General features: G+C 45.2%; 1 protein-coding gene across 2 annotated transcripts; it reads right to left on the bottom strand.

Moving 5' to 3' along the window:
• Positions 1-1,697: 1,697 nt before the first annotated feature.
• On the bottom strand, positions 1,698-23,376 carry Taf5l (TATA-box binding protein associated factor 5 like). 2 transcript variants are annotated; one of them, XM_041649923.1, is made up of 5 exons: positions 23,154-23,376; positions 13,279-13,423; positions 9,673-9,777; positions 5,486-6,210; positions 1,698-3,480 (listed from the first exon to the last, which is right to left on the bottom strand). In XM_041649923.1, exons 2-5 carry the CDS (start codon positions 13,418-13,420, stop codon positions 2,683-2,685), a joined length of 1,770 nt encoding a protein of 589 aa, XP_041505857.1. In that variant the 5' UTR covers positions 13,421-13,423; positions 23,154-23,376; the 3' UTR covers positions 1,698-2,682. The 2 variants fall into 2 exon arrangements, with proteins under 2 accessions (XP_041505857.1, XP_041505858.1); XM_041649924.1 differs by lacking the exon at positions 23,154-23,376 and adding an exon at positions 22,871-23,071.
• Between the last annotated feature and the right edge of the window lie 85 nt (positions 23,377-23,461).

The raw sequence follows: 23,461 nt of genomic DNA, 5'->3' as shown, positions 1-23,461 counted from the left end.
GGTGCACACAGTTTCAGGTGTGTCTGTTGTATTATATTTCAAAATATACCACATTCTTCTGAAAACTAAAAATAAACTCAAACCTTCCAGTTTAACTTATCTGCAGTTTTCTTAGCATACATGAGGACTTCAACGCAGACCATCTCTTGGCATAAACAGAATTTGTATTTCTCTAGTAGACTAAAATGACACATTAACTCCAAGCGAACCCCTCTAAATTCTGAACCTATTTTTACCCTGAGCATTACTTGTTTGTTTGTTTTTGTAGTTTATTCTTTAGACAGGATATATTTCAGCTTAGTCTCAAATTCCAGCTCTTCCTAAATGCTGGGATTAGAGGCCACCACACCCATCCTTTTGGAGTTGCTCAACAACTTGTTATTTTTGTTTTGTTGAGTTGGGTTTCTCTGTGTAATCACCCTGGCTGCCCTAGAACTTGCTCTGTAGACCAGGCTGGCCGGCCTATCTTTGCCTCCTGAATGCTGGGATTAATGGCGTGCACCACGACTGCCCAGCTCAACAATTTATTTATCTAGCTTTTAGACCTCTTATAGTTTACAATGGGATGTTTTATTTCTCTTTATTTCTTTTCTCTCTCTCTCTCTCTTTTTTGAAAGTGTCACACACCATGTACCCTTGGTCACCCTGGAACTATGTAGACCAGGCTAGCCTCAATCTCATAGAGATTCACTTTTATCTGCCTCCCAAGTGTTGGGATTAAAGGTATACACCAACATGTCTAGCTACAGTGGGACTCTCCTAGATGGTCATCTCTCATCAGCAGCTAACAACATGGGATGTATTACTGATGTAGGTAATCCAACTAGATACCAGGAGAAACATGACAAAAAGTAAATTGAACAGAATAAAATAGACCACCATAATTGCTTTGTGGCTGATCTGACCTATGCTCTGGCCATTACTGTGAAGAAAGGTGAGGCACCCTTCCAGGACCAGTGATGCACTTGACTATTCTCAAAGTATAAATTGAGAGGTCCAGGCCCCTACAGATTCAGTGAGTCTGTAGCCCTAGCACAACCCCCAAATGGCCTGGCTCCCGATTCAGAGCCAGGGAAAGAAATACCCTGAAAACGGGACCAGAGTCAGGGGAAGAGGCTCTTTGTTCCCAAACCTAGAGGTGGAGAAAAGTCCCCGGACCCTGAAACCAGGACCAAAAGAATGTACTAAGCCTCTAGATTCAGGCATACCAAAGATATTCGCCCTGGTCCCAAAATTACAGTTAAAAAGGGTAAAAAGAACCAAAGAAAGAAACAGTTTGGCCCCAGAATCAGAGCCATCTCTGCCTGACACAAAACCAGTCAATCCCTGAACAGGGAAAAGAGATCAATCACTGAGCCCCTAGAGGGTTAGCATTCCCCCCTCAAACCCGGAAAATCCCTTTACACCATAGGGGGCAGCCAATCCCAAACTTGGAAGTCTGGTATTCCCTTCACCCCACTCAGAGGCAGCCAATCCCAATGGAATTCCCCAAGCTTCTTTCCCTATATAAACTCCCTCTTTCCCTTGCTTGGGGTTTCTCCTGCACTGTTTGTCTTGCTACTTTGGACTGACAGAGGGACCAGAGTTAACTTACAATAAAGACTCTGTTTTTGCATCAGATATAGTCTTGTGGTGATGATGTTTTGGGGATCCAGACTTTGGCGTAACATAAATGAGATGCCACACTTTTTTTTTTTTGGAAACTAAATACATTTTAATAGAAAACAAAATACAAAATAACTCTTTTCAGAAAACAGAAATATTTAATCCTGTCCAGACCATCAGAACTTCCTCTGTCCTTAGAGCATGGTTTGACGCTTGTGAGTGTGCACTCATGATTCGCTCCGGTTCACTGAACTGGTGCTGCAGTGAGGGCGGAAGCAGATCAGAGGGAGAAAGACACCAGAAAGTCACACCCCAGAATAAGCAGTCATCAGTACTCTGAAGTCTATCCCGTGACTTACTCAAAATTACTCTTTATCATAATTTTGTTCATGGTGCTAGGGATGGAACCTTGGACAACCGACTCAAGGGCTGAGGCCCACCCTCTGCCCACCACAGCGTCTCTCCAGGGGAGAGGAGGACTGACAGGAGTGCAGGCAATAAAGAATCTTTCTTTCCCACCATGTTCGGCTAAGCACATTATACGGTGCCCCTTTTCCTGATACACTGGGCTACCAAAGTATGAATTCCCTGAACCTCAAAATTCCAAGTATCATAGCCAGTGCCAGGAGTCAAACCTGCAGATACAAGCAGAGACACCTCTGCCAGTGCTAGGTTTCCTCTTCTCAATAATAATTATTAATTATAATAATAATAAAAAAGTCCTGGTTCTATCAGTATGGAAAAGAAAGACTGCCAGATCATCCCTTCTTTTCCTAGTTCCTGTCCCCGTTTTCTTCGAGAAGCCACAAGAGACACTGTCTACAGCTGCTACAGGGGAGTTCTGCAACTGTTCCAGTGACCCCACTGGGAGAGACAGATGCTAAAGCAAGGTGCCTGCACACAGCCAGGAGGCCTCAAGCCTGAGCATCCAGCTCTCAACTGGAGTCTTGTGCACCAGGGCTGTGTTGGCTAAGTGTGTGGTAGGTGAGGGCTCTTTTGAAATCACTGATTCAGTTTTAGCAAGTCCTGGACTGTGACCAGTCCCAGCCCCACCCAGTCTGCTGCCTGAATAAAAACTTAATGTTCTTGATTCTCTTGTGTGATTCCAGTCACCAGGAGGAGGTTGCAGGCCATGAACTGTACACTCAGGACGTTGCTCATCTGTCCAGTGTACACGCCCACAAGCTCACCTGAAGAGCCATCAGCAGGTGTGTTGCAGGACGTGCTTCTGATGTCCCAGACACGCACAGAGTTGTCCATGGAGGCAGAGGCAACCAGACCACTGTCTGGGCTAAAAGCCAGACTGGTGATACTATCTGTGTGGCCTCTCAGTTCTTTAAAAAGTGTCCCAGAGGCCAAGTCCCACAGCTTTAACCGCTGGTCCTCACCAGCGGAGGCCAAGTACTTACCGTTGGGAGAGAAGGAAAGGGCGAGCACGGGACCTCGGTGCCCTGTGAAGAGCCGCACTGAGTTGCCCTGCTGGGCACTCCACAGCCGGACAGTTTTGTCAGTGGAACCTGTAGCCAAGTAGTTTGAGTTGGGGTGGAATTTGACACAGTCTACGTCAGCCAGGTGTCCTGCATATATCCTCAGCGGGTACGTCCGATCAAAGGACCAAAGCCTGGCAGTACGGTCATGGGACCCACTGGCAAAATACAGGCTGTAGGGGCTGATGTCCACGTCCCACACAGGGTAGGCATGTCCCTGATAGAGCACAGTGTTGGTGAAGCTCCCCAGGTCCCAGTACCTGATGGACATATCTTCAGAACAAGAGAGCAGCCCCGAGTTGTCTGCAAGGAACCGTGTGCTGTATACCGGGCCACAGTGTCCACGCAGGATCTTCATCTCTGTGCCTGTATTGTCTTCCTCATTCTCCTGGAACATGGTGGGTAGGGTGGCAAAACACACAAAAAGAAAATATTTAGTGGCTTCACAATGAATATAAGCCTGAGAGAGGAAAAGGGCCTGCCTAGGAAGCAGTATCTGTCATAGAGGGCATGTCTGCCCTTCGTGGTCACTCCAGCTGACAATGCCCAACCACAGGTCACACCAGATTGAAGAAATTACTTTTTGCGAGTCTTAATTTTTGAATGAGGATCTGACTTAAAAGCAAGCCCATGGAACATCCACTATTAATTCTGATGGGTATCTTTCGAAAAGACTGACTTCTGAATTGATATTAAGTTCCTAGATTCTCCCTAATGGAGCTCACTTTAGCCGTCAGTTCTCACTACTTTGCAAGTTGAGTTATTCGCTGTTTCTATTCCATGTAATGAAACCTAGACATGCCCGGCAGTATACATCTAATCACAGCACCGAGAAAGCAAGATCAGGCAGATCCTGAGATCAAGACCAGTTGAGACAAAACGAGAGCCTGCTTTGGAGGAATCTGAAGGACTTGAGCCAAAATAAAAGCTAATTGCACAGGAATTGTAAAGCAGAGTACACAGCCTCTAACAGACCGTGAACACTGACACATGAAAGCTGGACATGGTAACTTATGTGTGCAATGCCAGTGTTTAGGAGGACCATCAAGATTTTGATATTACAGAGACTGTGGGTGGGGGGCAGAAAAACAAAGGAAAAGAAAGAACAGGAAGGTGGGGAGCCTCAACCACGTCTCCTAAAGTAACAAACCATAGACTGAGAATGACAGCAAGGCATGGTGGCGTATAGTTTTGATTCCAGCACTCAGGAGGCAGAGGCAGGAACATTTCTGAGTTTGAGGATAGCCCAGTCTCCATAGAGAGCGAGAGAGTAAGGAGGGGGAGGCTTAAAACAGAGCCAAGTGACTCATGTCACCCTTGGAAATATTTCCCCCCATGAAAATAGAAGACACTTGGAGATAAGTGTGCTTCCACAGCCCTTGCCCACAAGGCTGCAGCCTATGTATAAATCCATTTCCCCTCCACTCCCTCAGAGGGAAGCTCCTGAATACTATGGTTGTGATTTTCCACTACAAGGGGTTTTAAACTAGAAGACAATCAGGATTCTTGAGCACTCACTTTGCTGGTTCCTGCACAGGTAAAGAAGACCTTTTTAGTAGGCATTGCTTCTTCCATTAGAAAACTACTAAGGAAAAGCAAACGACTACTTCCCATTTGCATGAAACTTGAGGAAGTTAAACACTGGTATCTGTAATTACTCAAAATGGCTACTACATACACTTCAGGCTAGAAAATGCAAAAGCTTTTGGGTGTTCAAGAGAAGCTGATCATGGAGGCTGTCTCTCTCAGCCCAAGTTTTTACACGGTAGTGACTCTAAAGACTGAAACACAGGCCACTGTGTTTGCACTTTCATGGCCACCCTAGACTAGCCACTCCACCTGACAACAGGCTGCTGTACTGACGGAGGAGACATCACAGTTCTACAACACATGTCCCTTTTCAAAGTGGGGCTGAGACCACTCTTGGCACACAGAGCTAGGACAGGTGCTGGCATCACCAGTGTATATTATGTTGGGCAAGCTGTAAAACAGCCTAGACTTCTGCAGGGGAAGACAATATTCACTACTGTTTAAATGCAGACCCTTAACTAGTAATCCTGTTCCTATTGGAACCTGCACAGTGTACATCTGAGTGCACAGAACAACAAACAAGTAACGAGATCCCGAAGTCAATTTCAGCTGATGATCTGTTAGGCTCAATTCTTTTCAGACAGTGGTAAACACTGCCTACTCATATAATGCTGAGTGTTGGGAGAAGGGCTTTAATGTGCATTTATCAGGGCATGAGCAAGATCAATGGCTAAATCATCTGGTATGAGTCCAGCTCTGGTTGCCTAGGAGGGGACTACAGTTTGGTGAAAACAGATCAGGTTTATTTAAGAAGAGCACTCTAACAGGAAAGAGCTACAAGAAAGAGTAAGTGGCACCCCTACCTCCTCCTCCAAAGTGTCACAGGCTAGACGGATACGAGATGTGTCCACAAGGTGGGGCTCTGATTTCAGCTTTTTGGACCGCAAGCTCCAGAGCTTTATGCAGGAATTGTCAAATCCAGCAGCCAGAAGTTTGCTATCAGAGGAGATCTCTGCAGTATTCAGCAGCTGCTCTGTGTTATAGAAGGCATAGAAGCAGATGGTGGTGAGGGAAGGAGGTCCATCCTTGACTCGCTTGATACTTTCCTGCAAGACTTCCAGGGCAGCCTCATTCTGCAGAATAGGGTTGGGCACATCTGGTGGTTCCAGGCTGCTGCTCTCACTGCGCGAGGAGCCACCACTGGCATACAGCTGGTAGTCTGTCCTCTTGGCAGGCTGCACGTCCAGGTGAATGTGCACGGCAAGCACCTTGCACAGGGCAGTGTTGTTATCGCTTTGGAGGTAGCGGATAAGGTAGTTGTAGCTATCTTCCTGGAGACGGACCACGTACTTATTGTCCAGGAATGCACGAAGTTGGAAGTTTGACAGAATGTCCTGGATGGTCTGTGTGGTTTGCAGCTGCTCAATGATGTCCTTCTGGCTTGCATTTTGTAGGAACATTCCATGGAAGCGGCTATAGAAGCTTTCCACTGTGCTTTTGGGGCCACTCTGGACCAGGTTGAGGTGGAGGTAGACAAAAAGGGGGTAGAGGAGAGGCATAACTTCATGACTGTGCTGGGAGTCAGAATCTGCAATGAGAAACAGCAAAAACTCACACCCATTAACACTGGAGAAACAAGATGCCCTCCTAGAGGCAGTAACCCAACACTTCCTGCCCACAGACTCTAGAGTCTCAAAGACTTCCCAATCAAACAACGAAGAGCAGACTCTGAGGTTCAGTCTCTGTTGGGGGATTTGGCCATGTCTTGGGCAGCTGTGACCAGACCTACAGTCCAGCATCCTTCCCAGTATTTCTCAGATCAGAAACCCACACCTGTGAGGGTCCTTAGATGGGTTCTAGGCAGACTGTGTTCTTCACAAAGACTTTATCTTGATAGGCTTCAAGTTAGAACTAAGTATGTTCAAAATCTTCCAGGTAGCAAGCCGGGGTGGTGGTGCATGCCTTAAATTCCAACACTTGGAAGGCAAGTAGGTTTCTGTGTCTGAGGCCAACCTGACCTATATAGTGAGCTCCCAGACTGCTCAGGGATGCAGAGTAAAAAGGCTTGTCTCAAAAAAAAATCTTTTGAATGACACTTAGCCTTGGTTCTATGAGTACTGTAGTCACGGGTAAAATCAAAGCTCATTGGCTATCCAGGCTGATTTGTCCTGTGTGATGATGACAATATGCATTTAAAGCCTTGACTTCCTTGGTGAAAAATATAAAACTTTCCTATCTTGGTGATAAATTACAAGTAAGGTATTTTCTTGTTATTGAGAACACTCATTAGTCTGAAATTTAATGTCATGAAACTCGATAATGATAAAGAATGCTAAGCCAGGCTTTAACTGTCACAGACGGACGGGAAAAGAGGTACATGTGGACTAAGTATGTGTGCAAGTGAGGACAGAATGTCTAAGGGAAGGGCTCTGCAGATACAGTGAGGAGCAGAGGGCAGCCACCTCACAGCACAAGTACCATACAACCAAGCCAGGCCCAACTCGCTCAGAGCCACAGCAGTGTCTAGACACCTGAGGGCAAAAGTTAGCCTTAGCAAAAGCCACCGTTAACTTGAACTTTACTGCTTTTTGGGTTTTGCTTGTCTTTTACTGGTAATAATGAGTTTGGATTTTATACAGAAACAGAAAGGTTTCAAATTTAGTGTAATGTTTGTTCATGTTGAAGTAAGTTGAATAAAAATGTAACCCAGTACCTATGCTCTGTTAGCCTATTTTTAAAAACCGTGAGCTATTCCACAGCAGGGATCTAGATAAACACTAGATGCGACCACGAAAATGTGCACTAGCACAACTCCAACAACCCAACGCAATGTAAGGCTTCACTGAAAAAGTAGTCCAGGCTGTAATAAAATTATTAAAAACTATTCTATACCTTCATGACTCAAAACTACATATTGTTACTGGGTCATCCTAGAATCATCTATCATGGAGCAGACCACAACCACAACGGGAGCACACAAGAGCTCCATCCATGAAACATTCCACGTGTGTGGCCTTCTCACCGGTCAGGATATTCTGCAAAGACAGCACACGTGTCAAATCTCACACCACTGCCTCGCTAGGACTCCATCTAAATACAAGCTGAATGAATGAGAGGCAGGCTGGAAGAAATCCCTCACTGTAACGGTAAACTCTACCATAGAACAACAGATATAACCATTTAAAACTGAATAAACCAAAGCTAGTTAGGAACAACCTTTATTATCTCCATATACTTTTTTTCTACAAATATAACCCTTATCGGGCTGGAGAGATGGTTCAGTGGTTAAGAGCATTGCCTGCTCTTCCAAAGGTCCTGAGTTCAATTCCCAGCAACCACATGGTGGCTCACAACCATCTGTAATGAGATCTGCTGCCCTCTTCTGGCCTTCAGGCATACACCCAGACAGAATATTGTATACATAATTAATAAATAAATATTTTTTAAAAAATATAACCCTTATCATAAAAGTCCGTACCCTTGGAAGTGTTAGGATTATATCACTGGATCACCGACCCAGTTCTATTCTGAGATATAATGGAATCTATCCTTTCAGTTCAAAGGTAATAGATACTTTTTAACTAAATCTTTACTTTCTATAATAGTTTGACCCTCATCCCAAACACTACACCATGTAAACATAGGTTTATTATGAGAGTCAAGTAACACAGGATGATTGTACACACAGAATGGATGGAGACTTTATTTTGGTCAGTTTCTTCATATGAATTTTTGTCATTAGATTAACACAAGGACTATTCACTCGAGGGGGGAGTTATCAAAAAATTTAAAGTTTTTAATTTGTATTAGTGTGTGTGAACGTGTTCCTGCACGCATGCAACCTACATCTGTGTGGGTGCCCATGGAGGCTAGAGGTGGGTCCCTTGGAGATGGGTTACAGGCAGCTATGAGCTGCCCAAATTGGGTGTTGAGAACCAAGCTCGGTTCCTATGGAAGAATAATATGGGCTTTAACTGCTTACAGAGCCAGCCATCTCTCCAGTACCCAAAGTATTTACTTTTAGGTTAATCACTGGGTTTTTATTCAGTTATTTACTTATTTTTATTTATTTATTTTGGAGACAGGGTTTCTCTGTGTAGCTTTGGAGCCTGTCCTGGAAATTGGCTGGCCTTGAACTCACAGAGATCTGCCTGCCTTTGCCTCCCAAGTGCTCGGATTAAAGGCTTGTGCCACCACTGCCCAGGGCTATTTTTCTAAACACGGCTTTTAGATATTTGTCTATTTTTTTTGGGGGGGGGTAGTGGTGGCATAAGCCTAAATGGCTCTCCCCCCCCCCCCCAGGTTTTTCTCTGTAACAGTCCTGGCTACGTAGGAACTTACTTTGTAGACTAGGCTGGCCTTGAACTCAGAAATCCACCCGCCTCTGCCTTTTGAGTGCTGGAATTAGAGGCATGGACCACTACCAGTGGGTTAAATGGCTCTTCTTAAAGTAACCGTCTTTATTTAAAAACTCATATTAATGCCTAAGAAGCAAATGAAGACATATCCACTGATTTTGTGTCTCTGTGTCATTCTATCTATGGCCTGCCTAAATGGGAACAGCTAACTTCTTTATCCGACTCATGAGCACTACTCTGAACGATGATGTACATTTCAAACCCACTTCACTTAAAGGATGCTTTTCTCCATTGCTAATTTGTCTTTCATTTATACACAAGTCAAACCAAAGGTCACCGGCAAACAGTAAATAGAAACACACAGAGCTCTCTCTATCCTTGTGAACTTCAACCTCAAGATCTAACTCTCACAGAAATTCCATTTGCACACAAGAACTGCGTTAAAAGTGTGGTGGTGCAAATGTTTAATCATAGCACTCAGGAGGCAGAGGAAGGAGGATCTCTGAGTCTGAAGTTAGCTTGGGCTACAGAGCAAGTTTCGGATAGCCAGGACTACACAGAAATACTTGTCTTGAAAAAACAAACAACCACCGAACAAAAAAGTATCTGACTCTCTAGAACCTAACACTATGCTTGCAATACAAGAGGTTCTGAGGACACCTACATTGTTTGGTTTCTTAAAAAGGACTTACCAGTGAGAAAGCTTCTCAGTCGTCCAAACTGTACTTCATATTGTTGGGGTTCTGCCTGGCAAGGGGCTGCAGACACTGCATTGGCACAACCAGATTCTGATTGGACTAAAGAGGAAGACACACAAGACAGAGGCAGGAAGGCAGTTACTATCTATACCATGCAGCAGGAAGGACACAGGGCACGGAGTCCAATGGCATCTCTAAGTAAGATATTCTAGGGTCTCGGTAGACTGGGGCAGATTGATAATACTTGTTTGTCTCCCTACTCTCCTGATACTCCATAAAACTAGGGCAGAGGAATAAAAGCTAGAAAGCATAAGATACCTTAAGTGAAGAGAGGACAGGCACACAATATTCCTAAGATTTACCTAGAAATGTCTAACCCATGTTGGCATGTTACAATGTGTTATGACCTGGGTTCGTCAATTTGAGAGGTCACGCTTCCAGTTCAGAGAAACAGTCTTTGTTTGTTTCTGATCATATCTTCTATTTTTCTGAGATTCCTGATTTCAAAGTTGGATCTTCTGAAAATCATTTAATCTTTTCTCTATATTTCATCCTTTTGCTTTACTAACAGGAAGGTTTCTTTATCTTTCAATCCCCCCATCCCCTCTTTTTTTTTTTTTCTAGACAGGGTTTCTCTGTGTACTACTGGCTGTCCTGAACTTGCTCTGTAGACCAGGCTAGCCTTAAACTCAGACATCCCCCTGCCTCTGCCTCCTGAGTGTTGGGATTAAAGGTGTGTGCCACCACACCTAGCCTAACTTTCAACCTTTTTGTTGATTTTTCCTTTATTTTTTCCAAAGGAGGAAACAGTTATTTTTGCTCACAATCCTTTTTTATCATTAGCTATCTGGCATTTAAAAATATTCTCAAAATGTTCTTTCTTCCGGAGCAGCATTATCTTCTTGTCTTCAAACTATGATATGGACAGCTCAAGAGAAACATTTCCCCAAGAGCTTTATGGCCCTGGGTGTGAAAAAGAGCACCATAGGGATAATGGGAATGTAGCTGATCACTTAGGATGGTAGGAATAGTTTCCCAAAGAGTGTCTTCTGCAGTCCTGGGCAGGTCATAATCCATCAAACTGTTATTCACTAGCTTTCCTGGGGAATTAGGTTGGCTGCAGTGTTTTGGGTAGCTGACAGGAAGAGAAGCCTGGGGCCTTAATGTTTAGCATGTAAACACGCACTTTTTTGACTTTATACTTTTTTTTTTCCTGATAGGGTCTCGTTATGTAGCCCCAGCTGACCCGGGAATCTCAATCTTTCTGCTCCTTGTGCTGGAATTATAGGAGTATGCCATCACACTTAAGCCTGAGTTTATGCTTCCTAAAGAAGAAACTCAAGCTTTCTGAACTATCCAGTGTAGAGACTACACCATTTTGTTCTCGATTCCTATTGTTACTTAAAGGCAAACTTTCACACAATGTCTAGAGTCATTGATGCTCTATAAATAGAGAAGGTTGCCCTCAAACTCCTTGCAGGAGGTACCCATTTAGGTACCAACCTTGACTTCCAGATGGAAGCTAGGGGCCAAGGGCTAAGCTGTCTTCTTTATATCACATCTAGCCACTATTATGTGGATGGAGGGATGGTAATGAACACAGTAGAACTGAAGAAATCAAAACATGGTGCACAGAAAAGGGTGTGAAGAAGAGTTCCTGCCCTCCAGCAGGTGCTCTTTCCCCTTCATCAGTCAAAACCCTTCAGATTCCTGGTTACCCTCTGACTATGCTGATTTTTGGCTAGTGTATCTAATTCTAACTTGGACCCTTTAGCAATACTTAGCACCCAGTCACTGTCCTGAAATCTATCTCCAGATCTCACATGTCCTCCTTTAACCTGACAGGAGTGTTCCTTATAATTCCTCAGAAAATAGATCATTCCTTCTGCTATTGGCTAATCTGACCATAAGGTGGGGAGTACCGAGCTTTTGGCAAGACCTGCTTGCCCTGCCAACCTAGTGCAAATGATTATTTCCTCTACTTCCTGACCCTAAGGTTCCCTGCCAAAGCTCAGTCCACCATGGCCCTTTACAGCTGTACTTCAGCATGGACTCCCAGCAGCTGGAATCTGAGCAAGTTCTAGGGTTGTTACCATCTGGCCTAAAGCACATGTGCAATGAAAGCCTGCAAAGAGAAGACCAATGATTCAGATCATTCATGAATCAGAAAATCCAGGATTCAATAGCACAATCAGCCCACTTCAACTTCTCCATTCTGGCTGGCCTCTTGAAAACAAGCCACTGCATCTAAACTGCAGAGGTACTTTCTCTTCGTCCCACAAAGGCAGAATTATTGCTCAGGGTTCTATGCATGTATGCTGAGCACTCCAAAAAAATTGTGGCAGTTCCTAAGAGATTACTCTAAACCTGGTAAGTGGAGGAGCCCACTAGAGACAAGTTGATAACTGCTCACCAGGATATCCCCGAGGAGCTCAAACAGGGAACAGCCAGGTATCTCTTAAAGGAACATGGAGGTAGACTGCTGACAGTTTCTGATACTCCTCTATGAAGTCAAGGACCTCTTCAGGTTTCAAACATTTCATCACTTTCTCCATAGCAAAGGCAGTCTGCCCTAAAGCAAATCAGGCCACTGAGTGACAGTGCTGTGAAGAGGAACCACGGGGTCTGCTGCTGCTAGGATGGAGCAGGAGCCATCCGTTCAAGGAAAGCACAAGTACAGGAGCAAAGAAGGGAGAAGCTGCCCCTCTGGATATGTGAAGGAAGCCAGAGCAGGGCCACATAAACAATGAGAACTCTATACCAACAGCCATTAGTGTGTCCTTTGCAAACACCTAATTTACTGAAATACATCAAACCACCAGTACTGTACAGAAATTCAGTATAAGAAAACCGGCTAGACCTAGTGGCATATACCTGAGGCTGAGACTTGCTGAGAGTTCAAGGACAGTCTGGGCCTTGTGAGAATCCATTTCACAAAAACCAGAGGGAGATGGAAGGACAAAAAAACTGTATCATAAACCCTGAACTCATAGGAAAGCTAGGTGACAACCTTTGTGTATGGTAACAATGACTTGATATTCCCAATGGAGCCACCCTTCCTTTTTTAAAATTGCCCTTATGGCTGTTTAAGACAGCTTCACTCTGTAGCCTAGTCCAGCTTGGATCTCACTCTGTAACCCAAACTGGTCTCAAGCTTATGACAACTCTCCCATTTTGGCCTCCCAAGTGTTGGGATTAAAGGTCTGAGTCATTATGTCTAGCTCTGAAATGTGATTTCAAAATGAAATTTAAAAATTTCAGAAGTGCTTATGATAACAGTATTTCCAACTGTCAACCCTGCAGAATGCAATCACTTTATAGACTGACTTCTAGGAGCAAAGCTCTATGCTAGCGGAGAGAACCTATTACTCTGGGTCTTGAAGGGTAAAAAGGTTGCACATACCATCAGGTACATATAAAACAATCGTGATGCTCTGAGGAAGGTTCAGAAGTCCAGTGAGCACAGTTCTGAAGGACAGGAAAGGCCTAGAGGCCAAAGACACTAAGAGTTGCTCACTGAGGCCTGGTAGCCTACCCTTTGCTGAGAACCTATGTGGGCACTGACAGCTCCTGTTCAGGCCAGTCACAGGACCCTGGTACCTGTGAGGTTGGCTGCCATCTCCTCAGGAGTCTGTGATAGTCTTAGGCCTTGCTTCAAGGGGCCTTCTGAGTCCATGTACTGCCGGCGTTTGAGGTAGCAGGACACTGCCACCTGAACCTGCTCCGTGCGCCCCCGTTTCATGACCTGTGGGAAAGGAACACAGGAAGTGGACTGTAAGGGACGGCAGAGCTATCACACAGCTAGAAAGATGGATACTGAAATGACCCAGTGAGGACACAAGCCTGGCATTCTGTTCCGTTTCACCTGTTTTTCCAAAGGCCATATTGCCAGCCTCATTGATGGGAAACAGAGAAACAGCATGGGTAACACATCCTACAGATTACTCCCAATAACACTGTTATTCAACCAGATCCATGAACCTTTTCATTAGTGCACCTAGCACCAAGCAGGCAGGCCTAGTTTGAATATCAGGCTATTTCTACTGCTCCGTCAGAGCTATTCATTAGTAGCAAACCTGCTAAAAGCTCTAGAAGGGGGCAGCGTTAGAACAAAGGCCTGAGAAACCAACAGACTGTTTAAGTAGATGCAGACAAGGTAAGAACCTAGTAAGGGAGTTTTTTGTTTTTTGGTGGCTCCAGGGATGGAACCTAGACCCTTGCAGAAGTCAGGTGAACACTTGATCATCGAGCTGTATCCCCCACCCATAGCTTGTTCACTCCTTCTTTTTTTGAGACAGGTTCTTACCATGTAGTGATGGCTGGCCTGTCACTCGATTTGTAGTCCAGCCTGGCCTTAAACTCAGAGAGCCACATGCCTCTGCCCTCCAAGTGCTGGGAATAAAGGTGTGTGCAACCATACTCAGCATAAATAAAGTTTCTCGAGATAGGGTTTCTCTGTACAACCACTGTGGCTGTCCTGGAACACACTTTGTAGACCAGGTTGGCCTCAAACTCAAGGAAATCGACTTGCCTCTGCCTCCGAGTGCTGGGATTAAAGGTGTCACTGCAGCTTATATATCTTAATAGTCAAGGATAGGTGGCACCCTTTTGGGAATAGTGGCACATTTAATTCTAGCACTCGGGAGGCAGAGGCTGGTGGATCTCTGAGTTCCAGGCTAGTCTAGTCTTCACAGTGAATTCCAGGACAGCCAGGGCTATACAAGAAATTCTGTCTTGAAAAAACAAATGCTTTCTTCAAAACTTTTTTTTAACAAAATGTGCATGAGTGTTTTGCCTGAATACTGTATGTCTATGTACTACTTTTCTGTCAGGTACCCATAGTGGCCAGGAGAGAACTAGAGTCACAGATGGCTGTAAGCCACCATATGAGTGCTTGGAGTCAAACCCAGACCTCTGGAAGAGCATCCAGTGCTCTTAACCTCCAAGCCATCTCTCCAGCTGTTATGTTTTTTCTTTAAATACTTTTCAAGACTTAACCTCTAATTGTTATCCATCTACAAATCCTTTGAGTGTATTATGCATGAATAGCCAAGCACATTTTCCCTGCTTATTTGACTAACACACTGCTTCCAGAGTAATCTGTAAATGTCTCTTCCCCTCTAAACTGATTTGTGAGATACTCTGAAGACCAACTCTCCAATTTCTTGAAAATCACATAGCAAGGGGAACAGAGAAGGCTGGAGTCACATGGACCAAAGCATATGTATTTATTTTTTATTTTTTTGGTTTTTCGAGACAGGGTTTCTTTGTGGCTTTGGAGCCTGTCCTGAAACTAGCTCTGTAGACCAGGCTGGTCTCGAACTCACAGAGATCCACCTGCCTCTGCCTCCCGAGTGCTGGGATTACAGGCGTGCACCACCATCGCCCGGCAAAGCATATGTATGTTACAAACTGTTTCTGACCCTGGATTATCACAAAGTCCAAGACAGCCCAGAAAGGAGGGCAATGGCTGTAATTTGGTCATCTAACAAAGCATGAATAAATTTCCAATACTGACATTCCTTTTCATGATGATTTATTATTCTTTTAGTGTATTGATGAGCTATTTTAATTATGTTTCCTTTTTATTGCTAGCACAAGGGCTCTGATATTTTGAGAGATCTCTCTTCCTGTTCATTAATGAAGCCAAAAATAATTGTTTCTCTGTGGCCACTATTCAATATAACCATTCATTCTGCTGCACCAGTGACTCTCTCTGGCTTACCTAGCTATATAAGAATCCTGGCAGTGTGTTTACGTGTATAAATAAATAACCTCAGTCTTGGAGATTCTGATTGGGGGTGGGGGACCAAATACATACAGCAGCAGTGACTCTATGACCCTTTCCAAGTGTAGTTCAATCAAGACAGTCAAGACACCCAGCCTTGGCCACATCACACTATACATACCCGATGATAATCTCTTCCAGAGTGCCTAGCTTCAAACCCTACTAAACTAGTCCAATTCTACACTTAAAAAAAAAACGAAGATCTTTTCGGATTTTTCATTGTGACCTTTTGGTGACGTGGAACTATGTACATGTACCCATGTGAATTTACAGCATTCCCATCAAGCCCTTTTCCCCTGACCCCCTCCTCCCCCGAACATGGTTTCTCTGTGTAGTCCTGGCTGCCTGGAACTCACTCTGTAGATCAGGCTGGCCTCGAACTCAGAGATCTGCCTGTCTCTGCCTCCTGAGTGCTGGGATTAAAGGTGTGTGCTACCAATGCCTTGCTCCAATCAAGCCCTTCTGACAGGAAAAGAACACTGCCTGTGAGACACTAGACAACCACTGAGAGAGCAGACCGTGAGATGAGTGTTCTCGAAATAGGACGTTACTTATGTCCCTACAGATGTCTCTACAGGCGAGGGAGGAGATGCTAAAGCTGCAAAGAAAACAGCTGCCAAGGCCCAAATTTACAATCTAAACTTCCAACCCAAATTTATAACCCAAACTTATATTCCAAATTTATAAGAAGTGAAGGAAGGAGGATCAAGTCTAGCTCAGGCTACATAAAATGCAGCTTAGTTTTGTTTTAAAACAAAAAAAAACACAAATAGGAAAGCTCAGCTACATTTGCAACTGAGAAAACTTAGTTTGTAAATACTAACGTCAATGAATTTACCCACACTAACAGCTTGAAGTGGGGATTGTTTGCATGCAACTGCCTTTACTATAAGAGACCCTGATGGCAGGAGGTTAAGCCAGCTTCTGGGCAAAGGACCTCAAGGCAAGAATTCAGCAGGAATTGCGTTTATAGCCCACATGGAACACAAATACCACAGATATGATCCAACCAGCTTAGCTGGTTCTATTCTGATGCACATATTTCAAGCAAAATAATGAAAGAATCCCTCAGAGCAATTGGCTTTCCATGGTAAAATATCCATAAATGGACACGTGGGGGGTGGTGCCTTAAAATAGAACCAAGCCTCTTAAGACTCAGATATGAGACTTACACTGCAATTTTGAGGTACCTGCCCAGTTTTCCAGCACATTAATAAAACAATAAAATAAAGGGGTTTGGATATAATTATATAATCTTTTGTTAAAATTTCAAGACTTCTCAATTTTCAGTTCACACAAAACTGATGTCAAATACCATTTTCTTCCTGTATCTTAATGAATGCTTCTGTTCCACTAACACTCAACAAAGTAGCAATGTAAAATCTTATATGATCACTCCAGGTAATCACCAGGAAGGACAAACTGCAGACTTTTCTTACACTTCCCTAAAATGAGGATGTTGGAGCAGGGCCTGGAAAAACCTGGTCCATCATTATACTCTGCATCTGTCTCACCCACTTACTGTCAAATACAGGGGTAGAGAACATACCAATCTGCTAAGACAAGCCAAGTAGTAACCACTCAGCTCTGTGAGATGCCAATATACTACTATATAGACATAGTTCATTCCTTTAGAATGGAAGATTCAAATAAAATGTGTTCAAGGTATATTCAGGGACGCTAACTTCATACACCCCTCGAATTAGTTCTGGAAGAGTTGCTGACTAAGGGCCAGTTTTGGGGGTATGGAGGGCTGAGTATTTTTTCTAATTGTGAATTTATGCTTTAAAAAGTCTAAAAGTTGGGCTGGAGAAATGGCTCAGTGGTTAAGAGCATTGCCTGCTCTTCCAAAGATCCTGAGTTCAATTCCTGGCAACCACATGTTGGCTCACAACCGTCTGTAATGAGGTCTGGTGCCCTCTTCTGGCTTGCAGGCATACACACAGGCAAAATATTGTACACATAATAAATAAATAAATATTAAAAAAATAAAGTCTAAAAGTTTTTGTTTGAGATGTCAAATAAAATACTTGATAAGGACTCAATCTAATTTAATCCTCCCACCCCCGTTTTGTTAGGTTTTGATTTTTTTTTAAAGATTTATTTATTATGTATATAACATTCTGCCTCCATGTATACCTGCGTGCCAGAAGAGGGCGCCATATCTCATTACAGATGGTTGTGAGCCACCATGTGGTTGCTGGGAATTGAACTCAGAACCTCTGGAAGAGCAGCCAGTGCTCTTAACCACTGAGCCATCTCTCCAGCCCTAGGTTTTGATTTTTGACAGGGTCTCCTGTAACCCAAGTTGACTCTACAGTCTCTGAAGATGATCTTGAATTCAGGCTCTCCTGGCCTAACCTCCCAAGTACCGGAATTAACAGGTACGTGCAATCACGTGGAACAAAAGACTTATCTAAAAGGTCACCAAAGTGGACCCCACCCAGTATTTGCATTGTCAGGAGAGCATTTTCAATTAGCTCTGTGAAAAAATGAATCAAAGTTGAAAAATAACTGAGACACACTATGTAGTTTCAGTCACATCTCATGGAATTGAAAAACCTTGTTTTTCCCCTTTCAGACCATGTCTCATGTATCGCAGGCTGACTTCAAACTCACTGCATGTAACCCCTGAGTAGTGTATGAACTTCTGGTTCTCTCTCTCCCTCCAAGCAGGACTGTCTTTCAAAGTGATTCTTTGCTCAAATATTCCAATATGCTTCTACAGTAGTTGTGCCTTCTTCCAAGGTATCCTTAAGAAATAAAAGATCTTGTTCGGTGGTGATGGCCCATGTCTCTAATCTCAGTACTCAGGGAGGCAGAAGCAGGTGGATTACTGTGAGTTCTACGCCAGCCTGGTCTACAGAGTTCCAGGACAGCCAGAGATGCACAGAGAAACCTGTCTCGGATCGAAACACCAAAAATAGAAAGGAAGAAATAAAGGATCTTGCAAATGAGGCTACAGTCAGGGTTCAGAATGAAAAACCTGGAGTTTTGGTGGTGGTATCTATGAAATTCATACTTAGAAACCACAACACCCAACAGACATCAGTAACAATTTTCTTAGGCTGGAGAGATTGCTCAGAGGTGCTCTTCCAAAGGAGCAAGGTTCAATTCCTAGAACCTACAAGGCAGGTCACAACTGTCTGCAATTCTAGTCCCTGGGATGTCTAACACCCTCTTCTGGCTTTCAAGGGCAGTGCATGCATGTGGTGTGCAGATTTCACACACATAAGTTGATTTCTTTATCACCACCTTCAAGATTTCAACATCTCCTCTGGTCAACTAACCTTGTCTCCAACATCCTAACCTAGCGATTCCACATCAGTCTCCTTATGAGCTGCTGAAAGACTGTGTCTCCTCACCTCTTATCTTAATGGGAGTTTTTCCTTTCCCTTTATGGTCCCATGACTGCTGAATTCGGCCTTTGCGATACCCTATAACCAATGTATGTCTCAAACTGGAACAAATCATCCTACCTCAGCCTCCTCCTACTTAATGGCGCTATTACCCATCATTAAAACAAGAAATCTAGTTATACTCTTTAATACCCTGACCCCTTTAAGAAATCTCTAATCCCTATATTAAATGAATACTTTCTAGACAGAATCATTTGCACCTTCTGCTCAATGCACAAAGCACTTTTCAACTGGACTATCCCAATATCCGCCTACCTCTAAGTTCTCTAGCTCCAGGGCAAGCTGTTTACCACCACTATTCTCCAGAGGGGAGTCTACCCAGAGAAGGTTTTATTTTTTCCCTTCTCTCTCTCTCTCTTTTTAAGACAAGGTCTCACAATGAAGTCCTGGCTGGCCTAGAACTTGCTTTGTAGACCATGCAGCCCTTGAACTCAAAAAGATCTGCTCCCAGGTGCGGGATTAAAGATGTGCATCACCACCATGTACAGTGGGAACGTTTTCTTAACTTTTAAACCAACATGAAAAAGAAAGGGAGTCACTAGGTACGATGGTACACGCCTGTAATCCCAATCCCAGGGTGTGTGGACATAGGCCATCACGGGTAGAGAGTCAGAATGTTCCTTTATGATGGAGGAGAAAAAAAATAGTGATGTGAAATAGCTTGTGATGATGTCCTTTCACTCCAACACTCAGAAGGCAGAGGCAGGTGGATCACTGTGAGTTCGATGCACACAGACAAGCAAGGACAGTATTGGAGCAGTAGCTGAGAGCTTACATTTGTTCACAAGTTGGAAGTAGAGAGACGGACTTTTGAAAATCAAGGACAACCCTCAGTGACACACCTCCTAATCCTTCCCCAGGTTGACAATTTCACCAAGGACCAAGCATTTAAATACAAAACCAACGCTGGGTATGGTTAGTCCTGGCTTGTAGGAATGCACACCTTTAATCCTAGCACTCAGGAGGCAGGCCAACCTGGTCTACAGAGGGCAGCCAGGACAACCAGAACAGTCAAGGCTATGGAGAGATCCTGTCTCAAAAACAAAACAAAATAACAACAAAAACTCCACACAAACACAAATCTCTGGGGCCATCATCACTCAAACCACCACATACATAAAACTTCACTGGCAGAGAAGGGCATGCCAATATACGTATCAAATTGTGGTACAATTTTGTTCCAACTATTTATACACATCTTAAAACACCAGTATCTATGACCAACAAACTACTATGGATTATTAAATTCTCTTTTCCACCTGGGCAACAGGACACATCTTTAACCTCAGTGCTGAGGAGGCACAGATGGGGGACACTGTTGCAAATGAGTCCCAGGTGAGCCCAGCTATATATACAGTGTGACCCTGACTCAAAACAGTCAAAATAAACAAGACAAGCATCTGACTTTCCAAAGCATTTTACTTTATGTACCAAGTCACCACATACAACTTTCTAAGTTCTTTTTCTTGGGTGTGTGTGTGTGTGTGTGTGTAAATAGTGTGTGTGGGGGGAATAGAGATTAAACCTGCAGCTCTCCACATGCTAGGCAAGCATTCTATCACTAAGTTATCCTGGGAGTCTTCACAGCACTTCCTGAATTTTCAACTCCATACACGCTGTTCTTGCTGGAGGTCTTAGTCCACACTATATTGGCCTTTTCAAGACAGGGTTTCGCTGTGTAGCCATGGCTGTTCTGGAACTTTGTCTGTAGACCAGGTTGGCCTTGAACTCAGAAATCTTCCTGCGTCTGCCTCGCAAATAGGAGCGCTGAATTAAAGGTGTGTGCCACTACTGCAGGCCAATAAGCACCTTTTCATTCATCGGTTACAGTATTTTTTTTTCCTGAGTCAGAGTTCTTGTTATATAGCCCATGATGGCCTTAACTCTGTACATAGCCAGCCTGATCCTGAATGTTCTAACCTCCTGCCACTGCCTCCATTGCACCTGGACCACAAGAATAAACTGCTGTTTCCAGATTGTTTTCTGTGTAGTATGTGTGCGCTGTGCCTGTGCTCTCTGAGACGTGACCCCAGCAGTCATCAGCAAACATTTCTTTTCTGTTGTTCTTTTGTTAACTGATTTGGTGGGGTGAATTAAAGCCCCAAACCAGTACACTGGGCTTGCTTCAGCATGGTATGCCCTCCTGAAGAGCATCTTGGAGAAACAATCAAGTGTGCCTGGTGGCAGAGACCACAACATGAAATGACAGCCTCTAATCACAGGGAGACTTCTCAGAGAAACCAGCCTTCTAACCTGCTACATGACAAACACCAAAAAAAGGGTTTTTAGGAAAGACTACTGTCTAGAATAACACATAGTTTATTAATGCCTTGTTTGAGCGGTCTCTAAGCTTCGAAAATTAGATTCAAAAAAAATCTGTGGTGGGTTGTGCTGGTGCACACCTTTAATCCCAGTACTTGGGAGGCAGAGGCGGTCGTGAGTTCAAGGTCAGCCTGGTCTACAGGGAGTGCCAGGACAGGCTCCAAAGCTGCAGAGAAACCCTGTCTCAAAAAACCAAAGAAAAAAAGCCTGTCTACACTAAGCTAGATACAGAGGAAGGGATGGCCTTCTCTATTTCAACCCAACACCACTCTACTACGTCCTTTCTAAAGAGACCACGTGATGTACTAGTTTGAAAACTTACTGTTGTCATTGGTGCGAAGGATGAAAAAATAAAACCCTACGGCGTTATTTTGAGGTTGCTCTGAACTGCCTGTTTACCTACGATTTGGTCTCACTTTATTGGGGGTTCTGCAGGCAAGCTCATCTTTCATGTAGGCTCTGGCCAATCCCTCTCCAATGGATGGAGACACCTCACAACTGCTCGCCTGGCTTAATGCTCTCAGCCTGGATGTCTCGTCTTCCCATGGCTTCCTAGTCTTTGCTTAGAGCACCATCACAGTATGTGACATCACCGTGATCCCCACTTTGCCATCGATAACTAACGTTGATTTGACATATTCCATCGCTAGACACTTCTTAGCCACTTCCCACATACTACCTGCTTTTGTCCTCCCAACTCTATTGGGCACGTACTATTTTCCAGACGGGAAAGCAGAGCCGTCTAGCTCCTGAATGAGAACCCAGCCATCTGGATGCAGTGTCTGAGCCTGCACTCTTTACAGCACCCCACGCTCCTACTGAGCGCACCCTGGAGTCCTAGGGGAGCAAAAGGGCAAACACTCATTGAGAACGAGCACTGGAAGCTAAGGGCTTGAAATGCTGATGGCTATGGGGAAGGCTGGAAACGTGACTTCAAGTACGGTGCATCACACAAGATCAAGCTAAAACAAGTCAGAAAAAAGATGAGTCCCTTCCTCTATCCCATGGTGTCTTCCACAGATTCTTGCAGAAACAACGGAAATTATCAGTTACCGAGCAGTCAGGAGAGCCTTTTCACCTCTCTTCGGAGGGACAGAAGTACACAACTCGCAGTTGGAAAAGACTGTTCCAAAACACGTAAACCTAATTTGTTACTGATGGCAAAACACTCAAGGCACAAGCTGACTTCGGTTTTTCTGGCTTAATATTCGCCTTATAATTCACAGAACAAGGTTCCCATATGTGTGAATACATACTTAGACCAAGTCTCTGTCGGTCCAGAACTCACTTTGTAGACCAGATTGGCTATGAATTCGCAGCAATCTTTCTGCCTCAGCCTACAGAGTGCGCCACCAGTACCGGCCGAGTCTTGTCTGAAATCACCATCCCATTTTACAGGAGGAGAAACTGCGGCAGCGAGCGAGCTCACACGACTGCAAACCTCGTCTCTGCGGTCACCAACTCCATCCGTGACATTCCGCCCCTCCGAGTTTCAGCAGCCACGAAGTCTTGAACCCGGAGCAGGCGGACTCCCTTCCCACTTCACTTTCCCCGCAGGGCCCGCCAGGCTGCAGCGGGTCACCAAACGCCCGGTCCCGGCAAAGCCCCGAGGCCATCCACCTGCGGGCCAGCCCGGGGTCGGAGCCCGGGGAAACTCACTCACCTCTAGACGCCGGAGTCAGTGCGCCTGCGGGGTCCGCGGGGCGGCGACTCCCGGCGGCAGGCGCGAGACAGCCCTCTGCGGGCCACTTCCGCCGAGCGCCCCCGTGAGCTCGCGGTCCGCTCGGCGCGAGGGCGCCCGGCGGGGGCGCGGGGTCTCCGGGAGCGTGCGGCCGGGGCCGCCACGTGCGGGGTCGCTCGGGCCCGCGCGCGCGCGCCCGCCCCAAGCCCCTCCCCCGCGCCGCCCCTCCCCTCCCCCTCCTGCCCCGCGCCCCGCCCGCACTCACTGAACATCCCAAGGCGGCTCCCGCTGCCCCGCCGCCGCCCCGGCACCGGCTGCTTCCGTAACGGGTGTCCCGCCCGAGGACTCCGTAGCGCGGCCGGCTCGCGGGGTCCCCGCACCCTACGTCCCACCGCGCCGCGCCGCGGTTCTTGGCGGCCGCCCCATGACCGCCTGACGGAGCGGGCACGCCGGGCTAGGCCGCGGACGCGCGACGCCGCGGCCAGGGCGCACTCGGCGCTCCGCTAGCGATGTCTGCGTGACGCCCCTCCCCGCCCCGAGCCGTTGGCGTCAACGTCTGCCGGAAGCGCCTCC

This window comes from Microtus oregoni, unplaced genomic scaffold (genome assembly GCF_018167655.1).
Source record: "Microtus oregoni isolate MIOR12 unplaced genomic scaffold, Mior012 000004F_ref0000308, whole genome shotgun sequence".
Classification (NCBI taxonomy): Eukaryota; Metazoa; Chordata; class Mammalia; order Rodentia; family Cricetidae; genus Microtus; species Microtus oregoni.
The sequence above is the reverse complement of the archived record's forward strand: the minus strand, read 5'-3'. Positions and strand labels throughout refer to the sequence as shown.

What these genes read in the sequence shown, in the direction of transcription:
- Taf5l (XM_041649923.1), bottom strand. Translation starts at nt 13,420, where the DNA reads ATGAAACGGGGGCGCACGGAGCAGGTTCAGGTGGCAGTGTCCTGCTAC. An exon ending in ACTGAGAAGCTTTCTCACTG is followed by an intron (nt 6,211 to 9,672) that starts GTAAGTCCTTTT and finishes TTCTCATTGCAG; the next exon opens with ATTCTGACTCCCAGCACAGT. An exon ending in GTGACACTTTGGAGGAGGAG is followed by an intron (nt 3,481 to 5,485) that starts GTAGGGGTGCCA and finishes ACCATGTTCCAG; the next exon opens with GAGAATGAGGAAGACAATAC.